Here is a 22,582-nt window from a genome sequence, read left to right on the forward strand (position 1 = left end):
CTCCGAAGACGATGTTGAACTTGCCTTCCTTTTTTTGTTTTTTTTATTTCTTTTTTTTCTTTTTTCTCTATTTTTTTCATTTTTTCTCTTGTTTGTGCCATCTTTACAATCCCCTGAAACATTAGAAATTTTAGTTAGCAGCATTCAGGTAAATAAAATACACCCAACATATTATGTTCACTTACCATATTTTCCTCTATTTCCGCACTCATTCTTTCGATCAACTGCTCCTTACTCCAGTTGGCAATCCATGGTTTTGGAGGTCTTTCTGCCCTCTTCTTGTCTTTATTTTTAGAAAGATGAAAGTAAATTATCATCGGGGCAAAGAGGCAGCCATCAATTGCCTTTTTCTTTTTCTCCTTATAATCGGTTATGCCCTTGATGATAAAACTCAAAACATGCCCTCCCCAGTTTCGCTCTGTTATGGTGTCCATCTCAAAAATTGGGGCCAGGTGCACAGGTGAGATTTTGTTTATTGTCGTTGGTAAAAGGAAGTCATCTGTATATAGAGGATGAAAATCCTCTTGAATATTAGGCGATCCTCTTCGTTACCAACGCCAATATCCATCATCTCATCTGTAAGATTTTTCAGGGTCTTACCCTGGAATCTTCTAAAAATTTCTTTATCATCCTCAGAAAGTTTCTTATAATTGACTTTTTGAGGAAATAGATCTCCTACAAAAAGGATAACAACAGAGTATGAAAATCAGTTCAAATACACCCAAGCATCAACATAAATACACCCAATCATCAGTTAATATACACCTATAATTTTTAGCGAGTTACCTGATGCATTGATGCCAAGCGCATCACCTATTGTTTTTAGTTTTATTTTAAAAGAACCGTATCCGGTTTCCAGTATGTTCTCCCCTAATTTGAAGTTGTTAGCCAATTCCCTTAATAGTTGGTGATGCACCCTTAGTGCTGGGATGTGCATCAAGCCACCGAATCCCAAATCCCTCACAATCGTTTTCTTCTTCTCACTCATGTTTATGAATTTCTCACTTAGTAAATGTGTTGCACATTTAAGGTCTTTGGTTTGCTGTAAACAAAAACAAAATTATAGTCAGATATATTTCTATTATATAAAACTGATTTCATCTAAGACATATATTTGTTCTTACATTTTTTCCAGCTTGATTTCTCGCTGCCATTTTTTCTGAAATAAAAAATACACCCATAGATATCAGTAAGATACACCCATAGATATGAGTCAGATACACCCATAGATATCAGTAAGATACACCCATAGATATGATTCAGATACACCCATATATATCAGTCAGATATCACTCAAACATGCATTAATATACAATGTCAAGCAACATTACAAGGTCAAGCAACATTACAAGGTCAAGCAATATACACCCATGGACAAGCAAATATAAGAACAGTTGCAACTGCTGACTATTACAATATATCAGTTCAGAAATATACACTCAACAATTTATGCCATATATACCCAACAGATTACTCCATATACACCCACCAAACTACGGAATATACCCCCAAAAATCAGTTACCAGAATAACTACAACAACAAGAACAGTAACAATTAGAAGAACTAAGAAGAATAGTGTAACATAGAACCAAGAATAACAGTAAAACCTAGAACAAGTAGAACATTATAAACTGTAAAATGAGACGTAGAACAAGAAGAACAGTAAAACGTACAACAACGTAGAAGAACAGTAAAACCTAGTTCTTCTATTTCGAAATGTGAAAAATATACAGGATGACTAAAATAGTAACGTAATGTACCTTCAGTATTATAACTTCATTTTTTCTGGTGATTCTCGATCGAGAGTTCTATGTTGTGTTGATGGAATTTTCGAATGTTAGCGACGAGTTGTATATCTTCGCTTTCGAATGTTGCTTGAAAATGGAACGGTTGTGTTTTCTTTGAATGGCTTTGAGAAGTGGAAGAGTGCGCCATTAAGGAGCGGTTTACGCAAAGTGCAACTGTTTGAGTAGAGCGCGTGTAAATGACGCTCCATTCAATGTTATTCACTGCGCGTGTTGAAGGTTTGTAGGCTGGGGGCTTGTATCACTTGTAAGGCCTTTTTGGTTATATGTGTAGCAGGCCCCTTTATTTTTTTGCTGATTTAGAAATAATAGTTAATTTGACAAGATTTAAGTAGTTGATTCTAAAATTTTGCCAAGTAAGCGATGCTGCTGACATAACGTTAATAATAAAAAAAAAAGCTTAAAAATAATGTGGGTAAACTTATGTATCTACTTTTATATATTAAGAATAGATTTTATCAATATCATCATCTTTCAGGTACCCATTCATTATTTAACAATAATATAATAAATTGCTATTAAATATAAAAAATTAAAAATAAGAAACATTAATTGTGAAAAGTCCAACCTTATTCCGATTAATTGTGATCGGATGTGGGTCCGGAGGATGTGTCGGTTGTTGGGGTGCAAGGAGGCATCACTGCCAGTAAGATATTTGGGTATTCCCCTGGGAGCAAATCCGAGGCTGGTAAAGACATGGAAACCGGTGATTGACAAGGTTGAAGACAAGCTCAGTTTGTGGAAAGCAAAGACTCTTAACAAAGCAGGAAAGCTGGTCCTGATTAAGTCGGTTCTTAATAGCTTGCCCATCTACTACCTCAGCCTATATAACTTGCCTATTTACTACCTCAGCCTATATAAGATGCCGAAGACAGTGGCGAAAAAGTTGATTTTCCTACAAAGATGATTCTTGTGGAGTACAGAGGATGGGAGGCACGGGGTACCGCTTGTGAAGTGGGAAATAGTTATGGCTCCGAAGCAAGTAGGTGGTTTGGGAGTTGGGGATGCGGTGATTCGAAATACAGCTCTGTTGTTCAAGTGGTGGTGGAGGTTCTCAAAAGAAGATTGTCCTTTATGGAAGAAAGTTGTTTGCTCCTGCAACAGCATGAATCCCACTGTGATGCTGCAAGGCCAGCCGGCGCCCATAAGAGGGGGTCCTTGGCGGGATATATGCCAACTACAAATTAGTGAGTTGCAGTTGCGAGAAAAGATGATCAGCGGGTTGTCTATGGAGCTCGGTAATGGCAGAACAATCTGATTCTGGGAGGATAGCTGGTTGCCGTCTGGGGTGTTGAAAGATATGTTTCCTAGACTATTCTCGGTCTCGACCTTGCAAGGATCCGTTATAGGGGATTGTGGGTTTTGGGATGGGCTAGAGTGGATTTGGAGTTTTCAGTGGAGGAGAGAGTTGTTCCAATGGGAGTTGGATTTAGTTCACCAGCTTCATGAGATGCTACAATCGGTCAAGCCCACCAATGAAAAAGAGGATGGCGTGGTATGGAAATTTGATAAAACAGAAGTTTACTCAACGGCTTCCTTTGGGAAGGTTTTGCATGCGGAAGTACTACCAGAGGAAATCACTAGCTATAGCTTCACTCGTACTGTTTGGAAAGGTCTGGTACCTCCGAGGGTTGAGCTGCTTACTTGGTTTGTCTTAGTTGGAAGGGTGAATACTAAGGATCGACTATGTAGATTCCGGGTTATTCCTCAGCAGGATAATAGGTGTGTGCTATGCGATAAGGCTGAGGAAACTGTTTTTCATTTGTTCCTTGAGTGCGAGACCACATGGAAGGTGTGGTGTGCTTGGCTGCGGGCCTTGGGACGACAGTGGAGCCTTCCAGGTACACTAAAGGATCACTTTGAAAGCTGGACGAAGCTATCTGTAAGGAAGGTAGACAGAAAGAGGTGGTTCCTTGGGTTCTTTGCGGTTATTTGGACAACCTGGCTAGAAAGGAATGGTAGGCTCTTCAGAGATCATACTTCCAGCATGGAGGACATCATAAACAGGTCGTTTAGGTACTCTGAGGAATGGAGTGGTGTTGACCCATTTGGTTGTTGATAGCAATGCAGAAGAGGATTAGGAGTTGGTTTCTCGACTTTGCTATTTATTGTATCTCATTTAATTGCTCCACTCTATGTGTTGAGCTCCCTTTGATTTAAAAAAAAAAGAAACAAACAAACTTCTCTTTGACTCGGGTCTTCATTGCATAGTGTCTCTCTCCTTCATTATTCCCACAGAGCAGCGTCCACCTCACTTTCCTTTCTCTCTTGCACACAACTTTTTTAAGTGATCTCGTTAACTCTCTGAATCAGTCTTCAACCAAACACAACCCTTGGATCTTCTGTGCTTAAATAATAAAATATAACAAATATATAATTATAAATAATATATGTATATATATGTAATTATAAATATTAATATAAATAAAATAATTTTGTACTATTATCCCTTCAGCATTACTCCAAAATAATATGATAACACCATGGAATCAATCACGATAGAATGATGTTGAAAATGAATGCTAAAAATATATATTTCATTGTCCTTTTCTCCCCATTAATAGGCATAACTATATATCAAGAGTTATTAATTTTATGATGATTTTTATCTATTCTTAATATATAAAAGTAGGTACATAGGTTTATCCACATTACTTCTAAATTATTTCTCCTCTTTTACTAATGCCATGTCAGCACCATCGCTTACTTGGCAAAATTTTAGAATACACCATTCAAATCTTTGCCAAATCAATTTTTATTTTCAAAAAAAAAAAAAAAACACAAAAAACAACTAAAAAACACAATAAAAATCAATAACTTAACTTTTTCCAAATCAATCCTTATTTCTAAAACAACAAAAACACAAATTAACATTTACCCAAAAAAAAAAAGCTTTGAAAACTAAAGAGCTTATTACCTTTCTCATACTTTTCGAAACCCTCTTCCTCTTGGCACCTCTCCGTACCAAGATCCTATTTCCTCCATCCTCTTTCGGTTCCATGAGCCATTGTCCTCAAAACAAATTGTCCATCACGATGTCTATCTCCGACGGAGCTGCATTGCATAAATTGCAGAAACCAGGGCAAACTCCATTCCTCCTGTTGCGATTTTTCTGTCGGAGCTCGATTCTGGGTCTCAGACCAACATCACCATTCAGCGGCGCCAACGTAGGAAATTCGTCCCAAGTATCTTCCTAAAGATTTTTAACTTTGCCGTTTACTTTTCTTATTCTATTGTTCAATATCATTTTCAATAGCCCTATTTATTTGTTATAAATAATAACATTTTAATTGTGAACTCATTGCAAGTAGCACAAGTTTATGTATTCCTCTTTTTTAAATGGTTCTGTCCAACAGTCACAACCAAAATTAGGTTTACCCACGTTACTTCTAAGTTATTTCTCTTCTTCTACTAACGCCATGTCAGCACTATCATTTACTTGGCAGAATTTTAGAATCCACCACTCAAATCTTGCCAAATCTATCTATCTATTTATAATTTATCTATTCATAATATATAAAAGCTGATACTAACTTTCTCCACAATGAGTTTAAGCCATCTTTTCTTTACTAATAATGCCACATCAACAATTCTAATGACTTGGCAAAAGATAAAAATCAACCAATCACTATTTAGTAAAATATTTTAAAAAAATTAAAATAAAAAACTCTTATCTATTATTATTCAAGTACTAATTAAATGAAATAAACATACATTAAAAGTGTCATAATAATAATTATTATAAAAAATTTCAGTTACAAATATTCAAATTCTATAACTTATACATATTAAGACTCTTACTACTCTTCATTTCTTAATCTCTTATACTAATTGTCAAAAATTTCTTAAATTTAATTTAACATTTTTATAATATATAAAAGCTTATACTAACTTTCTCCACAATGAGTTTAAGCCATCTTTTCTTTGCTAATGATGTTACATCAACAATTCTAATGACTTGGCAAAAGATAAAAATCAACCAATCACTATTTAGTAACTCTTACTATTCATTTCTTAATCTCTCATACTAATTGTCAAAAAATTTTTAAATTTAATTTAACATTTTTATATGTTTTTCATTCTCATTCATTCATTTTTTAATTATTTACAAACAAACAAAAAAACGCAAAAAAACAAAGTATAGCAATTAATGCAAATCGAAAAATGAAAATCCAGTTTTATATAACTCTAATATAAATAATCTATGTCTTTTTTAAAAAAATAAATTCAAAATATATTTATAATATGTTCTCTAAAATATTTTTAATATAAAATTTATTAAAATCTATTTATAATATAAGTAATCTACCTCTCTGCGCATTGTGCGGTCTCACTCTAGTATAACTTGAAATTCTTTCGTAGAATACGGTTTGACTAATAATAATTCAATTAATCAGGTATTAAATATTTTTTTTATAAAAATCTATATCGAATGAATAAATTATCTGGAAAATACATATAGCTTAATGCAAATGAATTGTTTTTGTAAACTTCTGTTGTACTTGTTTTGTTTTGTATTGTTTTTCTTTCTCTTATTACAATTTTTTTAAATAAAATTTGTTGCTTTATTTTACTTATGTATTGGTAGACTTACAAAGAAATTCTCTTCGATCTCCTGAATAGGGACGAGGCAGCACTTGTCGAGAATATTGCTCAACATATATTTGAAATATTGATTCCCAAGTTGCCATCGTCAATGAAAAATCTTGTGGGGATTGAATCAAGAGTGAAACAAGTGATTTGCCGAATAGGCCTTGGATTGAATGATGTTCGCTATATAAACATATGGGGAATGGGTGGCATAGGTAAGACAACTATTGCTAGAGTAGTCTTTGAAACTATTCGAAGTATATTTGAAGTTGCTTGCTTTCTTGCTGACGTAAGGGAGCAATGTGAGAAAAAAGATATTGTCCACATACAAAGGCAACTTCTTGATCAAACGCGTATTAATTCAGCTACTGTTTTTAGCGAGTATGATGGGAGAACAATAATTCAAAACTCTTTACGTCTCAAAAAGGTACTTCTTGTTCTTGATGATGTAAATCAAGAAAAACAATTAGAGAATTTGGCTGGGGAGCAAGCTTGGTTTGGTCCTGGAAGCAGAATAATAATTACAACTAGAGACGTTGAGGTGCTAAAGGAACTGCATGAAACTTGGAAAGTTAAGGGGTTAGTGGATAGTGAAGCCTTTAATCTCTTTTGTCTGAAAGCTTTTAAACAACCAGAACCTGCAGAAGGGTTTTTGGATTTGTTCCAAGAAGTGATCAAGTACAGTGGTGGTCTTCCATTGGCACTTAAAGTATTGGGTTCCTATCTTAATGGTAGACCTATTGCGGTTTGGCATAGTGCTATTGAGAAGATAAAGAAGTCTTCACATTCTGACATTATTGATGTATTAAAAATAAGCTATGATGGTTTAGATTCTATGGAAAATGATATTTTTCTAGATATTGCTTGTTTCTTTAAAGGACGGAAGAAAGGTTATGTAACAAAGATATTAGATGGATGTGGTCATCATGCTGTAATTGGCATTGATGTTTTGATTAATAGAGCATTGGTCACTATAGATAAATATGATGAATTGGGGATGCATGATCTGCTTGAAGAAATGGGCAAACTTATTGTAATTCAAGAATCTCCAAATGATGCTAGTAAGCGTAGCAGATTGTGGTGGTGTGAGGATGTTGATTCTGTACTTACTCAAAAGAAGGTAAGTTGGTTTTTTTTCTCAACTATAAGATGCATAAAATTAAAATAAGAATTTGGCAATGTATTTAACATTCTAACTAAAAATTATTTTTTGCTATTATGGTTATCTCAATCAAACTCCGCCTATGTTACACTTGCGGTACATAGCCGGTCCCAAGCCCGGATAAAGGAGGAGGGTTGTGTTAGGTCTTCGGCAACCAACATAAAAATATAGCCGAACCCCCATGACATGAATCAAAGAGGAGAGTCGACCGGAAATTTTGCATTAACTGTAAAATTATCCCGGGAGAGAGTTTGACAACACAACATAGGGTGCTCGTCCTGGATTTTCGCGTTGAGCAAAAGTTGAGGAAAAGACATCAGGATAAAATGGATAAAATAAGGAATGAAGATATAAGGGAGAGAGTTGGAGTAGCACCCATTGTGGAAAAGATGGTTGAATCGCGTCTCAGGTGGTTTGGACATGTGGGAAGAAGACCGATAGAACATCTAGTCAGGAGGGTGGATGAGATGGAAGATGGACAAAAGGCGAAAGGCAGAGGAAGACCTAAGAAGACCATCCATGAGGTGGTCAAACGAGATCTACATGTAAACGGTCTCTTTGTAGACATGATACATGACAGAGCACAATGGCGTCGTTTGATTCATGTAGCCGACCCCACTTAGTGGGACAAGGCTTTGTTATTGTTTGTTTGTTTGTTTGTTGTATGGTTATCTCAATCAGTATAGTTTTTTCATCGATTTTTTTATTTGTTTATTTATTTATGTGTATGTGTAGGAAACTGAAGCAATTCATAGCATCGTTCTACATAAGGTGTATAGGGAAACTGAAGGAAAATGGAGAGATTTATCTTTCTCAAATATGTGCAAGCTAAAGCTTCTCGTTTTAGATTTCGTGGAAGCTCCCATTCTCTGCGATATTCCTAGTACATTAAAGGTTTTGCACTGGAAATGTTGTCCAATGGAAACTCTGCCCTTTACAGATCAACACTATGAACTTGTTGAAATCCATCTGCCTGATAGCAAAATTGTACAGTTATGGGATGGAAAGAAGGTAGACCTGCTCATCAAGAGCTCTATAAAATTTTATTACATTAACATTTCCAGCAAAACTAGTAACCATGTGATATTCCTTTTATGTTTTTTCAGGTTCTTAAAAAGTTAGAGCTCTTGAATTTGTCTTGCTGCTACAAGCTGAAGGAAACGCCAGATCTTTCTGGAGCTCCCGTTCTTAAAATACTTAATCTTGAGCATTGTAGGGAGCTGAATTATGTTCACCCGTCGCTCGCACTCCACAAAAGCCTTGTTGAATTGAATTTAACGGGATGTTATAGTATTGAAACACTTGCAGATAAATTGGAGATGTGTTCACTCGAGACACTAGGTCTAGACTGTTGCACTCGTTTGAGAAGACTGCCAGAATTTGGGGAATGCATGAAACAGTTATCGATTCTTATTCTGACATATACAGATATAGAAGAGGTACCCACGACGCTTGGAAATTTGGCTGGCGTGTCTGAGTTGGACTTAACTGGATGTGACAAGCTTACTAGTCTACCCTTAACTGGATGTTTCCTAAAGAAGTTGGAGCTACATGGATTCGTCGAGCTTAGTTGTCTTCCACACGAAGCTCCTAGGTTAGAGTCCCTCACAGTCACAGCTTATTATGATGAGTTTGACAGCCCAAATATTGTTGGATTTTTTGCGTTCTCTCTCTTGCCTGAGCCTGACCTCTTTGAGTAGCCTGAAATTAGAAGGATGTTTTAGCACATCTAAAGAGTCGACCCTTTACTGCGATCTTGGCCACTTAGCGCAGTTGACGAATTTGGATTTATCGGATAACTGTTTTATAAGAGTTCCAATAAGTATCCATCAACTTCCCAGACTTACATGTCTAAAGCTATCTTTTTGCGATGAATTGGAGGTTTTACCAGAGCTTCCATCAAGTCTACGAGAATTACACGCACAGGGTTGTGATTCACTAGATGCATCAAATGTTGATGATGTTATATCAAAGGCGTGTTGTGGCTTTGCAGAATCAGCTAGCCAAGATCGTGAAGATGTCTTGCAAATGTTGATCACGGGGGAGGAAATTCCAGGATGGTTTGAGCATCAGGAAGAAGATGAGGGAGTATCAGTCTCATTCCCACTTAATTGCCCTTCAACTGAAATGGTCGCACTTGCTCTCTGTTTCCTATTTGAACGTACCAAAGGTTACAGAACATTCACATTCTATCCTTCTGTGATCTGCAACGGGAAAGAATTCATCAACGCGAGTTTATACGTGGTGGATAGTTCAGATTCTTTGCTCATTGTGTGCGTGAACGGTTACTATTTTAGTAAGCTGTTATGCCAACACAATCGCTTCCAATTGTTATTTCCAGATGATTACTATTCTGATATCCGAGTACAGAGATGTGGAGCACGTTGGGTGTGCAAGCAAGACATTCAAGATTTCAGGAAAACAAAATCCCAAACAGGGAAAAGAAAAAGAAACTCTTGAATGGAACATGGACATGAGGTCACATTCTTCAACTTCTAGGAATAAGATGTTGGTGGTTGGCCCTCCACTGTGTGACGAAGAGGAAAAGCATGGTGCCACAGCAGAGGGTGCTATTGGCGGTTTGGCATCTCGCAAAAGCTCTGACCCACCTGAACTCTTACTTCTCTTCCCTTTGCATTCCCCACAGCACTTGGTTCTCATACTTGATAAGCCTTTAATATGCTGTTTCTTTTCTTAAAACGGCTGCATTTTTCAATTTTAGACCTCTTCCCTTCCAACTATGTCAAGGTCCAGCTTCAGACAAAAGAATACACATTGGTCCAGCTTGAATTGTATCAAAGGATTTGTCAGTGCACGTGCCTCTCTAATTTTGATTTGGGTATCCTTCTTTATTTTGACAACTTCTAATCTTATGGTTGTTGAGAATGAATTGTGGTCTTAATATTGGTTAGGATTTTCCTTTCATAATTATGGTATGAATGATACAAAAATAAAATTTCCATTTTGTGAAATTACTAAAACATATGTTGATGTTGATGTCATAATCATAAATGTACCATGGCAGTTACTCGTAAATTACAAATTCAGATAGAAGTATGGGATATAGGTATCTTATAAAGTAGAGATTTGGGCAATATATTTTTCTGAAAGATAAGATACATTGACCGAAAGACATGGATTTATTGTCAATTCAAGCTGATAAATGTGATCAATTACCTTTATAAAGTCTCATGCATTGGAGGAATCATTGCATTTTTTCCTCCTTTTCTGTAACTTCTTTTCTAATAAAACATCATGTGACATTTTCAGGAAAATGAGATATAAATTCAAAATATGTATGATGAAGTTCTATGAAGGGTTAATGCAGATAATTAACTGAATTGCTGAAGCCAATTTATGTCCTGGTGCAATAACTAGACAGTTAAGTGCTGAAGCTTGGATAGCTATATTCTAATATTTCTTTGATTAGTTTCTTTGCTGTTTACTAATGACATTATTTTGTATTATCAGCTTCAAATTACAGAGGCAGTTGGATACTTACTTTCTCCTTGCTCACATGGGCTCTGTCAAGCTTAAAGAATGGATGTTTGTCCTGCTTACTCTGTTAAGAAGTTCTAAGGTATGCTTGGATTCATTGACATGATTGCAACAGCCACAGTGTTAAAATAAATGGTAAAAATGTAATAGATGATGAAAAATAGAATCCTTAATCATTTCATTATATAATATGAGGTGACAACAGCAATAACACTGACATGATATAATTATGTTAACTATGTCGAACTGGTACAAGGCTAGCCAAATGGCATTGCTATTAGACTCCTAACATGAGAATAGTTCCAATGTCTCAGCAATTAGCGCCGTCATTTCCCTCTTATCTTTGGTTCTACATTATTGTTAAATGATTTTTATAACATGCTTGGAATTAATCGTGCAAATCAGAGAGGACATTTTTAAGCACACACAGCAATAAGCCAGTAATCATTGCATTTCTTCACTGTCATTGCGATTTTCCTTTTGTAAAGGGAGTCATTTAAACATGTATTTGACATCTTTTTAATTCCATTCTGGCAAAGGTTCACTTTGTTGGCAAGTGCATTCTTCTGATGAGATTTTACAGGTGCTTTTTGACTGGTTCAGACATGATGTTCGGCTGTGAAAAGCATGCAGCACCACGCTGCAGGTATATGTAATCTAGATTACTGTTGAAATTATAGCATGTCAGTTTGTACACTAAATTATAACTAATATAGCATATAACTATTATTCCTGCCTATTATGTGTGCACTACAGTTACATCCTATATTTGGGGACGTTGTTGTCAAATGGAAATGTATTTACTTTGTATAGAAATGATTACTTGCAGCAATGATTTTTGGGTTTATATATTATTAGCTAGAGATTAGGAGCTAATGTTTGTTGGATAGTCAATTTATCTTTTCATAAACAGAATCAACAAAATCATTTTCCACTTCAGCTAGCTGAGACCTCACTAATTTTATTTTTTTGGCTGAACATTAGTGTTTTGAACCATTGGCATTAGTATGCTTTTACGTATTCCATGAAATAAGCACATTGTAGTGGCTTTGTTATATTTGATGTTTTTTGTATCCTTTTTCTTGGAAGGCATATTCAATTCTGAACAACTGAAACCATTATTTTGAGTGAAAAAAGGTTAATTATAAACAGTTTCAGTAAACAACTGTAGTAGAAAGTATAAACAAAGGCACATATGGGGCACCATTATTTATCTGTGGAAGATAAGCAGCCAAAATAAAGATGCATTCATGAATTGTGTCTGTGATTATGGTAATTTCTTCTACTCTACATCTCTACTTTTCTGTAAAACAAATACAATTTAAAAAAAAAATGAAAATTGGAAAAGAAAAAGAAAAACCTAAAGAGTGTCTTAATTTTTTATTGTCTTGTGTGATAATATGCTCAAACGCCTAAGACTATTTTTATCCCTTTTATTTTTAATTATTTTTCCTCATATTTGATTTCTCATTTGAAGAGTACCACATATTTTTACGGTTCATAAATCTTTTGCTATTTTATAAAAAGGGTTCACTTTCTTGACCTGTGCATTCTGCTTTAGCTCTTTTTCCAATATTACAGATTCTCTCTTACTTTTTCCCTCACAATGTGCATTCTCATGAACAAAATATATAATTAGTTCCTGCTATCTGTCCATTGTAGACTCATTCAAGATTTATTGGAAGGGAAAACTTTTGCAATGATGGAAGATATATGAGGGTGAATGCAGACTTCATCTTTGCTCGATATACATATGTTTTCTTGCTGACAAAGTTATATGTTCGAGTGGTTTTCTTCACCTTGATCTGCTTGAAAGATCTGATGGGTTCTATTTCAAACATATGGACCATGCATCACTTTATATTTGATTGTGGCGACAATTAAACATTGTTTATGTTCTGGTTAACCATGGTTTTCATCACAAGTCATTTTTCTGGTGCTAATCTCATGAATATGCCATAGTTTGGGCGGCCAGACAAGTGCATATATTTTTGAGGTGTCGATTATGCTCTTCACTTTTCCATCCAAATTTTGTAATTTTTTTTTTCATGCTGATTTTGTAAAATATGAACAGACCCATTTGTATATAATATATTGGTTATGCCCCTGATATGTCAGCATTCATAGTGAAATTTATTGCTTATGCAAAACCACTACGTATTTATACTGGTCCATTTCCTGTTTATGAGTGCTAGAGTTAAGATGCACCTTAGCTCAGTCCTTTTGAATTGGAAGACCGTTTCACTTAGTGATCTAATCTCTAAAGAGGCATCCCTTCTTTTATCTGTTTTGGCTCTATTGTGTTTTTGTGATAGATTCCCAATTCATAAATAAAAGGAGGGGGGGCTGACTTGGTTTGTTAATTATTGTGATCAATTCTTTGTAACTTGTAAGGAGTAACTCAGTTAAATTTACTGTGTGCAAAAAAATAAAAAATAAAAAAGGTGAAGTACAGAAGAGGTAAAATATGACCATACTTACAATATTTTGTTCTTTCTAATGTGTATATCACAAAATCTCTTGGTGGACAGAAACAAGTCAATAAAGTAAGGTCTTTGTGCCAAGGTCGAAGGTTCCTCCCATATTTGTTTCCTGTAGTGTAGGCCATAGTACATTCATTAACCAATCAGATTCCACAAACTTCCTATATTCACAGTTTCACACACACATGTCATGATCTTATTTCTTGATCCTTAGTCTACAAGCACCCAAGAAACCATACTGCAGATTTCACTTATAGACATCATAACCCAAGCTACTTTGGCTTAGATACACAATTGAACTGAAGCATATGGAATCTGCTATGGCCAGAGCCTCTTCTAGTCCATTCCCACCACCCCAATCACGGACATATCATGTGTTCTTGAGTTTTAGGGGACAAGACACCCGCAAAGGAGTCACTGATCATCTCTATGCTTCACTGCAAAGGAACGGAATTACAGCTTTTAGAGATGACATGAACCTTGAGAGAGGTGAAGTTATTTCACATGAACTTCTCAGAGCAATTGAAGAGTCTATGTTTGCGGTCGTCGTTCTGTCTCCAAACTATGCTTCCTCTGCTTGGTGCTTGGATGAGCTCCAAAAGATTGTGGAGTGCAAGAACAACCTGGGGCTACAGATTGTGCCAGTGTTCTATGGTGTGGACCCTTGTGATGTGAGGCACCAAAAAGGAACCTTTGAGGATGCTTTCAGGAAACAAGAAGAGAGATTCGGAGGAGACAGTGAGAAGGTCAAGAGATGGAGAGAAGCCTTAATACAAGTTGCCAGTTACTCTGGATGGGACTCCAAAAATCAGTGAGTTCACTGTCCATCAGCTTCAATTGTTTTATACTGATTATGTGCCTTACATAAATATAAAGTAATTGTCAGCAAGTTAAGGTGATTTAAGATTCCAACATTTTAAGTAGTTGTCAGCAAGTGTAGACTGATAACTGAGAGGGCCAAATGACCAATCTTATTATACCTTTGATATACAAAACATAAAATAAAACATACTTGGAGCAAGGTTAAGCAATTCCTCTTGTCAAATTATGCTCTCCACATGCTATAGTAGTTGAACAAAACGTTCAAGTCATTCATATTCAGCCAATAATTTGAGAACTTTATTTATACTCTTCCTTCTATCCTAATAATTCTAATTTGTTTTTTCAAATAAGAAAAAATGTTACCTTATTTTGTATGTGTTTCATTTTAGACCCAATAAAAAGTTCTTTCTTATATAGGCATGAGGCAACACTTGTGGAAAGCATTGCTCAACATGTGCATACAAGGCTAATTCCAAAATTGCCATCTTGCATAGAGAACCTTTTTGGTATGGCTTCAAGGGTGGAGGATGTAACTACACTCATGTGTATTGGGTTGAGTGATGTTCGATTTACAGGCATATGGGGCATGGGTGGTGTTGGTAAGACAACTATTGCTAGAGCAATCTATGAAGCCATTGAAGATCAATTTCAAATTAGTTGTTTTCTTGCTAACATTAGAGATACATGTGAGACAAATGGGATACTTCAACTACAAAAAATTCTTGGTGAACATATTCATGTGAGTAGATGTACTTTCAGTAATTTGTATGATGGAATGAGGATCATAAGAAATTCTTTATGCAACAAGAAGGTTCTTATTGTTCTTGACGATGTGAATGATGTAAGCCAATTGGAGAATTTGGCTGGGAATCAAGACTGGTTTGGCCCCGGAAGCAGGGTAATGATAACAACTAGAGATATGCATCTACTAAAGACACATGAAGTGTGTGACACTTATGAGGTTGAATGTTTAGATAAAACGGAAGCTCTTCGTTTCTTTTGTTCAAAAGCCTTCAAACGTGATGTTCCTGAAGAAGGGTATTTGGAAATGTCCCATGAAGTGGTCAAATATACTGGCGGTCTTCCATTGGCACTTAAGGTTTTAGGTTCTTATCTTTATGGAAGAAATATCAGTGCTTGGCGTAGTGCTGTCAAAAAATTAAGAAGTGTTTCGGATGCCAAAATTCTTGAAACACTAAGAATAAGTTATGATGGTTTGGATTCCATGCAAAAGGAAATATTTTTAGATATAGCCTGCTTTTTTAAGGGAAAGCCTAAAGACAAAGTATTAGATTTATTTGAAAAGCGTGGTTATAATCCACAAATTGACATTGATGTTTTGATTGAGAGGTCTTTGGTTACAGTAAAGCAGGACATTGATGTGTTTAAGAAAAAGTTTGATGTGTTGGAAATGCATGATTTGCTTCAAGAAATGGGGAGAAACTTTGTCATTCAAGAATCTCCAAATTATCCTAGTAAACGTAGTCGATTGTGGTCTCCAGAGGACCTTGATCTCATGCTTACACAAAACAAGGTATGTGCCAACTCTTTCACAATTATAAGATGTTCTAGCACTTTATTTATATTTCAACTTACTCCATAAGACTTTCTCATATTTTAATTTTCTATACAGGGAACTGAAACAATTCAAAGCATAGTTCTACCTCCAATAGGAAATGGGACATACTATGTGGAAAGTTGGAGAGACAAAGCTTTTCCAAATATGAGTCAGCTAAAATTTCTCAACTTTGATTTTGTGAGAGCTCATATTCATATCAATATTCCAAGTACCTTAAAAGTTCTTCACTGGGAACTTTGTCCACTGGAGACCTTGCCCCTTGTGGATCAAAGATATGAACTTGTTGAAATTAAAATAAGTTGGAGTAACATTGTACAACTTTGGCATGGATTTAAGGTAAGACTCTTTTTTCTTTACAAATTCTCAGGAGCTCTTTCAAATTCTGTTACATTAGCCTTTAAAAACTTGGCAAGTTTAACATATTTCTAATGTGATCAGTTTCTAGAGAAGTTGAAGCACTTGGATCTAAGCTGTTCAGGCTTGGAGCAAACACCAGATCTTTCAGGGGTTCCTGTTCTTGAAACACTTGATCTTTCATGTTGTCACTGCCTAACTCTTATTCACCCCTCTCTCATATGCCACAAAAGCCTTCTTGTGTTGAATTTGTGGGAGTGCACAAGTCTTGAAACTTTTCCAGGTAAATTAGAGATGAGTTCGCTCAAGGAACTGAATCTTTGTGACTGTAAGAGTTTCATGAGTCCTCCTGAATTTGGAGAGTGCATGACAAAGTTATCAAGACTTTCTTTTCAGGACATGGCTATATCTGAACTACCCATATCACTTGGATGTTTAGTTGGCCTATCTGAATTGGACTTAAGAGGTTGCAAAAAGCTTACTTGCCTTCCTGACAGTATTCATGAATTAGAGTCCCTCAGAATTCTGCGTGCTTCTTCGTGCTCAAGTCTTTGTGATTTGCCACATTCTGTGTCGGTTATACCTTTTTTAAGCATCCTTGACTTACGAGATTGTTGTCTAACTGAGGAGTCGTTCCCTTGTGATTTCGGACAGTTTCCATCGCTGACGGATTTGGATTTATCAGGCAACCATTTTGTTAATTTGCCAATAAGTATCCATGAACTTCCCAAGCTTAAATGTCTTAGCCTAAATGGTTGCAAAAGGCTTCAAAGTTTGCCCGAGCTTCCTTCAAGTATAAGAGAACTAAAGGCATGGTGTTGTGATTCACTGGACACACGCAGTTTCAATAATTTATCAAAGGCATGTTCTGTTTTTGCATCAACTAGCCAAGGCCCTGGTGAGGTCTTGCAAATGGTGATTCCAGGGACGAATATTCCTTCATGGTTTGTTCATCGACAAGAAAGTAACTGCTTACTAGTCCCCTTCCCACATCATTGCCATCCAAGTGAAAGGCTAGGAATTGCTTTATGTTTCCTAGTGCGGCCTTCCGAACGTTGGTTTTCCCTCTCACTCCGTTTGGCCGTTGGCAATGGTGATAGAGTCATAACCAACAGCATTCCTATTTGGTATCATCAAGGTTATCACCTGTGTATGTTTTGTATGACCAATGATTGTTTAATTGATCAAGAAACTCGGAAAGCCATTCATTTTGAGCTGTCATTTGAAGATATCAATGTTGAATATCCGCCAGAGATATTGAGCTCTGCTGCATGTTGGGTGCATACTGATGAAATTGAGCATTTGAACAAAGGCGAAACTGAGAGGCCCAACAAGAAAAGACAAAAGATGCTAGAAGAGAAACATTGAGGAAATGGGTTTATAACTGAAAAAAAAGATATTGGAAGCTGATATGGTTGGATATTGGAAGTAGAATCAACATTTCCAATGATGAACATGGAGGAGATGCATAGATGCAGTCTCAGAAATGCATATAAAATTTTGACACTCATTTGAACAGCAAGTTATCTTGTTAAGTTGTACATTAGTTGAATTTTCATGTTTCAACTTTGTACTAAAGTAAGATTTGTTTGTCTTCAGAAGTGAGTAATCAATTCTACTCTTTTGGATATTTTCTATCTTCAGTGGTATGGTTTGTTATTGAGCTTGAAACTATTTAATTGAAATCAACTCAAATAAATAAATTATAAAAGTAATAACCATTTTGTCACGATTATCTTACTGAAATTTTTTATTCTATGGAAACTGCGCATACGTCATATACCAAAGAAAGTTAGTACTGTCCACCTTTTCTAGCTAAGTTCAACAATTCAGTTTCTAGTAGCAAGGCACACTGAAAATAAAATTTATGTTTTACACAGTTTGACCGAAAAAAAACAGGAGTAAATCTGTGTATTTGGTAATTTGGTAGCTTTACAGTCTCTTGCTTCAATTTTCATATATGCCATTTTAAAAGGGATCTACTTTTAACTAATTTATTTATTTTGTAACGTAAATTATAATCATAGCAGTATAGTTACAGAAGGCAAGAGTGTATCAGTTCCAACATTGCTACTAATGATATGTCAAAGAATATAACTAAGTTAATAACAAAAGTAGAGAAGTTACATACGAGCTTTAGTTGCTGAGCCGCCGGTATACATGGAGGACTTGGCCAATACTTTGTTAGCTTTGTTTGTGAGACACCGATGCCTGAACCTCTCATCGGCCCAGTGAACGTACATAGCCTTCTTGATTTTTGGGCGAAGCCAGGAAGTGAGGTGGTTGCGCCTCACGTACATCCTCCAGCATCTATTGCAACTACCTACCCATTCGATGGTCGTATATCTTCCTGATGAGGGCATTGTGCTCCTTGTCCTATATAAAGTTTAGCTACACAAAAAAACCTTTAAAATTAGTTAATCAAAATATATCATACATAGCTAAGAAGGTTTGACTATATTAAGCTTTTACCGTCCACTTCTAAAACCACCACTCTCTGGTCTCAAAGGAGATCTTTTTGTGGTTCAGCCATGGATGGTCGTATATCAGGTTGATGATATTAGTCATCTCGAGTACATGCGTTGATGTTTGGTGCAAACCTATCAACAATTCACAAACAAACCAATATGGCAATATAAATTAAAACTTCAGAAGCAAATAACCATAATATATAGAGAGTTTTTTACAAATTTTGGCAAAGTTTCATCTATAACTGGAATGCGCCACAAACTCTGTCCATCAACAATTAACTTATACAGCACCAATTGTCAACAATCATTGAACAACAATCAATAATCAAGAAGCAACATCCATAAATCCACTAAATTCACTAAACTAGAATCAATAATCAAGAATCAATAATCAGTATATATCAAACACTTTCATCAATTCAAACCTACAACCCTAAATCCACTAAAACTATAATCAATAATCAAGAATCACTAATCACGACTTATCAAACACTTTCAGCATATAAAAGACTTAAAGTAGTACTTACGTCGTCCGCCATCAGGTCAAATCGTCATCTGTATGATGTGAGGTGGTGAGGGGCATCAGTTGACTGGCTTCCATGAAAGGATTCCAGCGCCGCAGTGTCCGTTGCTGGAGGCAGCGTCGCCGAGACAGTGAGCTACTAAGCAGATGGAGGCGGCTGCGTCGCCGTAGGACGCAGGGACGTAGTTGGGATTAAAGACCATGATGAATGGCTGGTCCAATGCACCCGCAACATGTGACATCACCGGGTAGTCAGACTAGAGGGAGAGGATCTAGAATACACAGGGATACCAACAGAAACTCTCCCTCTACCACGACTACTAGGCTGATCTGCAATACCTCTACCTGTCGTCATGTCTGCAAAGAGCATACCAATTAAAAATGTGCTAAACATATTCACAACATCATTCAAAATGCTTAATCAAAATAAACTACGTTAAACTTAGTTAAAGAAATATATTATCCGTTGAGATCAAATAAAACAAAAGAGGTAAGTGCATATTCCAACTTCACAAATATTTAGCAATATATATTACTACATGTATAATTTTTTTCATATGAAAATAAAAAGTCATTCATAAGTAATTTAAAATAATCTCATATTTAAATTTTTTTTTAATTTACTAGCATTTTTACTCTTAAAACATTGAAAATTAATGTGATTTACTATCGGAGTCTTTAATCAAAACCAAACAAAGAGAACAAATCAACAATAATCAACATAAATCAACAATAGTCAAAAAATCAGAACAACAAATTAACTTTATAAATTATAATAACTAATTCAGAACAAATCAACAATAATAAAACATATTTTAATTAGAATCGGAACATGTTCTAATTAAAATTGAAACTAAACAAGTTCAGTACTCTAAGTTCAGAATTTTAAAAAATCTTAAATTCAAAACAAGTCTAGTACCCTAAGTTTAAAACTAAATAAGGAATAGAAATAAGAACATGCTTTAATTAAAATTCAAACTAAATAAATTCAGTACACTAAATTCAGAATTTTAGAAAATCTTAAGTTCAAAACATGCTCAGTATACCCTAGGTTCAAAACTAAATAAGGAACACAAATCAGAATATGTTCTAATTAAATTAAAACTAAATAAGTTCAGTACACTAAATTCAGAATTTTAGAAAATCCTAAGTTTCAAATAAGTTCAGTATTCTACGTTTAGAACTAAATAATCAACAATAATCAGAAGTCTCAAAACAGCAAATAAACCTTATAAATTATATCAACAAATCAAATTTCAGATAACCCTAAGTTCAGAAGCATTACCTAAAAAAGAGCACTAAAGATGAGAAGAAGAAGCGACATAGACGACAGCGGTGTAGGCGGCAGCAGCAGCGACGTAGATGGCAGCAGAAGTATCGACGACGGCAGCAGCGGTAGCAACTCGTTTAGAATTCGGTAGCTACAACAGCAAAAACGACGAGAAGTGGCTCTTGGAGAGGAGGGGGTTGTCGGGGAAATGAGAGGGGTAGAGAGAGAGGGAGGCGAGAGAGTTATAGAGAGAGAGAAATTCGAATGAGGGGAAGACGGTTTGCATTTCAAAATTTATGACACAGTTACCATCGGTTTTACCGTCGAAAAAATGCAACGGCCACGTATTGCGAATCGCCAAAATGAAGCGTTTCATTAATTGGGTTTACCATTGGATTTTTCCACCGATAAATCTGACCCTAAAGGACACGCTAATTTTTTTTTTTTGTTTTACCTTCAATTATTACCGGCGACTTTATCATCAGAATCATAAATCCGTTGAAAATAATTTGACCTGACGAATTTGATGCCCAACTCATTGATAAATTCGCCGGTAAATTCGCGGCTACTCTGCGACGTTAGATTCAACAGTAAATCTGATAGTACTCGACATTTTTTTTGTAGTATGACAGAAACTGTAATTAACGGTAGTAAACGCTAGACTTTGTGTACCTTGATCGAATATAATTACATTTTTAAGACCATGTAAAATAAAATGGTACATGTCTATTTATATCTACAAAACTAGTAGAACATGTTTGTTTTAGATTCACACAAAGAAATCATCTAAGTGTGATTTTATGTCTATTGTGCTGGTGATTTTATGTCTATTGTGGTGATGATTTTTTGGGTTAGATAATCTTTTGTTTATTTTTGTATAAAAGAATATTAAAAATTTGAATATTTAATATCTATCACTAATCATCTATGTGTTGGAATATATTTCAATCATTATTATTATAATAAATTTATTTGAATATATTTTATTTACTATTACTATAATTGATTTATTTTAGGCAAGCTAATAAGTGTACAATATTATTTGTATAATTGTTTCGTGTGATTATAACTGCTTTGTTTATCACTAGGTTACAAAACTTATCCTATTGTTCTTTTTTCTTTTTCAGATAAGAACCTTGATCGATCAATTATTTCACTCTAGTATCACTTGAATTGGTGGACCTTTATTGTTTAAGAATATGATGTTTTATGTGTAAATATTTTCTTTAGATTTGTTAAAGTGTTCCATATACATCACAGGCAGTGTATAACTATCTTGATAAATCTTTAGATTTGTTAAAGTATTCCATATACATCACAGATAGGATCCAACCACAGTGACTTGAGATTGTTTATTTTGTAAATATTTTTATATATAATCTTACTTACTTGAAAATTATATAAAACGTTTGTTAATTCTTATAATTTCACCAAATTTTTAATTAGGTTATTATATTTTTTTTCTTTTTCAATTGGGTCAAATCCTTACACTACTTTTAATTTTATAATTACATTATTTTTTTATTAAAAATGTTAAAATTAACATAATATTTTTACCAAAATACATGTGGTCAAAGATTTAATTAAGTTTTTAATTACAAATACCTTCAATTTGCGAAAAAAATATTCAGTTAACTCTAATATTTTTTACACTAAAAAGAACTTAATTACAAAATTAAAGCCGTATAAAGACTCAATTGAAAGAAAAAAAAGTATAGAGATCTAATTAAAAGTTTGATAAAACTATAGGAACTAACAGAATAATTAAATCTATATGAAATTATTAGACTATGTTTGTAGTAAATCTTAAACTAAATTTGTGCTAAATTTGAGTTAAATCTGATATCTAAGTATGTGGTGTTAGTATTGTAGAAAATTTTATTTAATGATTTTTTTGTAAAATTTATTTTTGAGGCTTGTTGGGAATAACTTTTTAAGTGCCAGTAATAACTTATTTTGGACGGTGACAAATAATTTGTAAAAAAATGAAACTAAAAGTTAAAAATAATTATCTAATATAAGAA

General features: G+C 34.9%; 2 protein-coding genes and 1 pseudogene across 2 annotated transcripts; all 3 read left to right on the forward strand.

The window, feature by feature from the left end:
* Nucleotides 2,774-3,865, forward strand: LOC107637138. The gene is made up of 2 exons (XM_016340582.1): nucleotides 2,774-3,044; nucleotides 3,144-3,865. The coding sequence occupies exons 1-2, from the start codon at nucleotides 2,774-2,776 to the stop codon at nucleotides 3,863-3,865; spliced, it is 993 nt and encodes a 330-aa protein (XP_016196068.1).
* LOC107635076 lies at nucleotides 4,842-13,172 on the forward strand (annotated as a pseudogene).
* LOC107638077 (TMV resistance protein N-like) lies at nucleotides 13,487-17,928 on the forward strand. The gene is made up of 4 exons (XM_016341251.2): nucleotides 13,487-14,350; nucleotides 14,779-15,895; nucleotides 15,995-16,276; nucleotides 16,379-17,928. The coding sequence occupies exons 1-4, from the start codon at nucleotides 13,848-13,850 to the stop codon at nucleotides 17,660-17,662; spliced, it is 3,186 nt and encodes a 1,061-aa protein (XP_016196737.1). The 5' UTR covers nucleotides 13,487-13,847; the 3' UTR covers nucleotides 17,663-17,928.

This window comes from Arachis ipaensis, chromosome B04 (assembly GCF_000816755.2).
Source record: "Arachis ipaensis cultivar K30076 chromosome B04, Araip1.1, whole genome shotgun sequence".
Classification (NCBI taxonomy): Eukaryota; Viridiplantae; Streptophyta; class Magnoliopsida; order Fabales; family Fabaceae; genus Arachis; species Arachis ipaensis.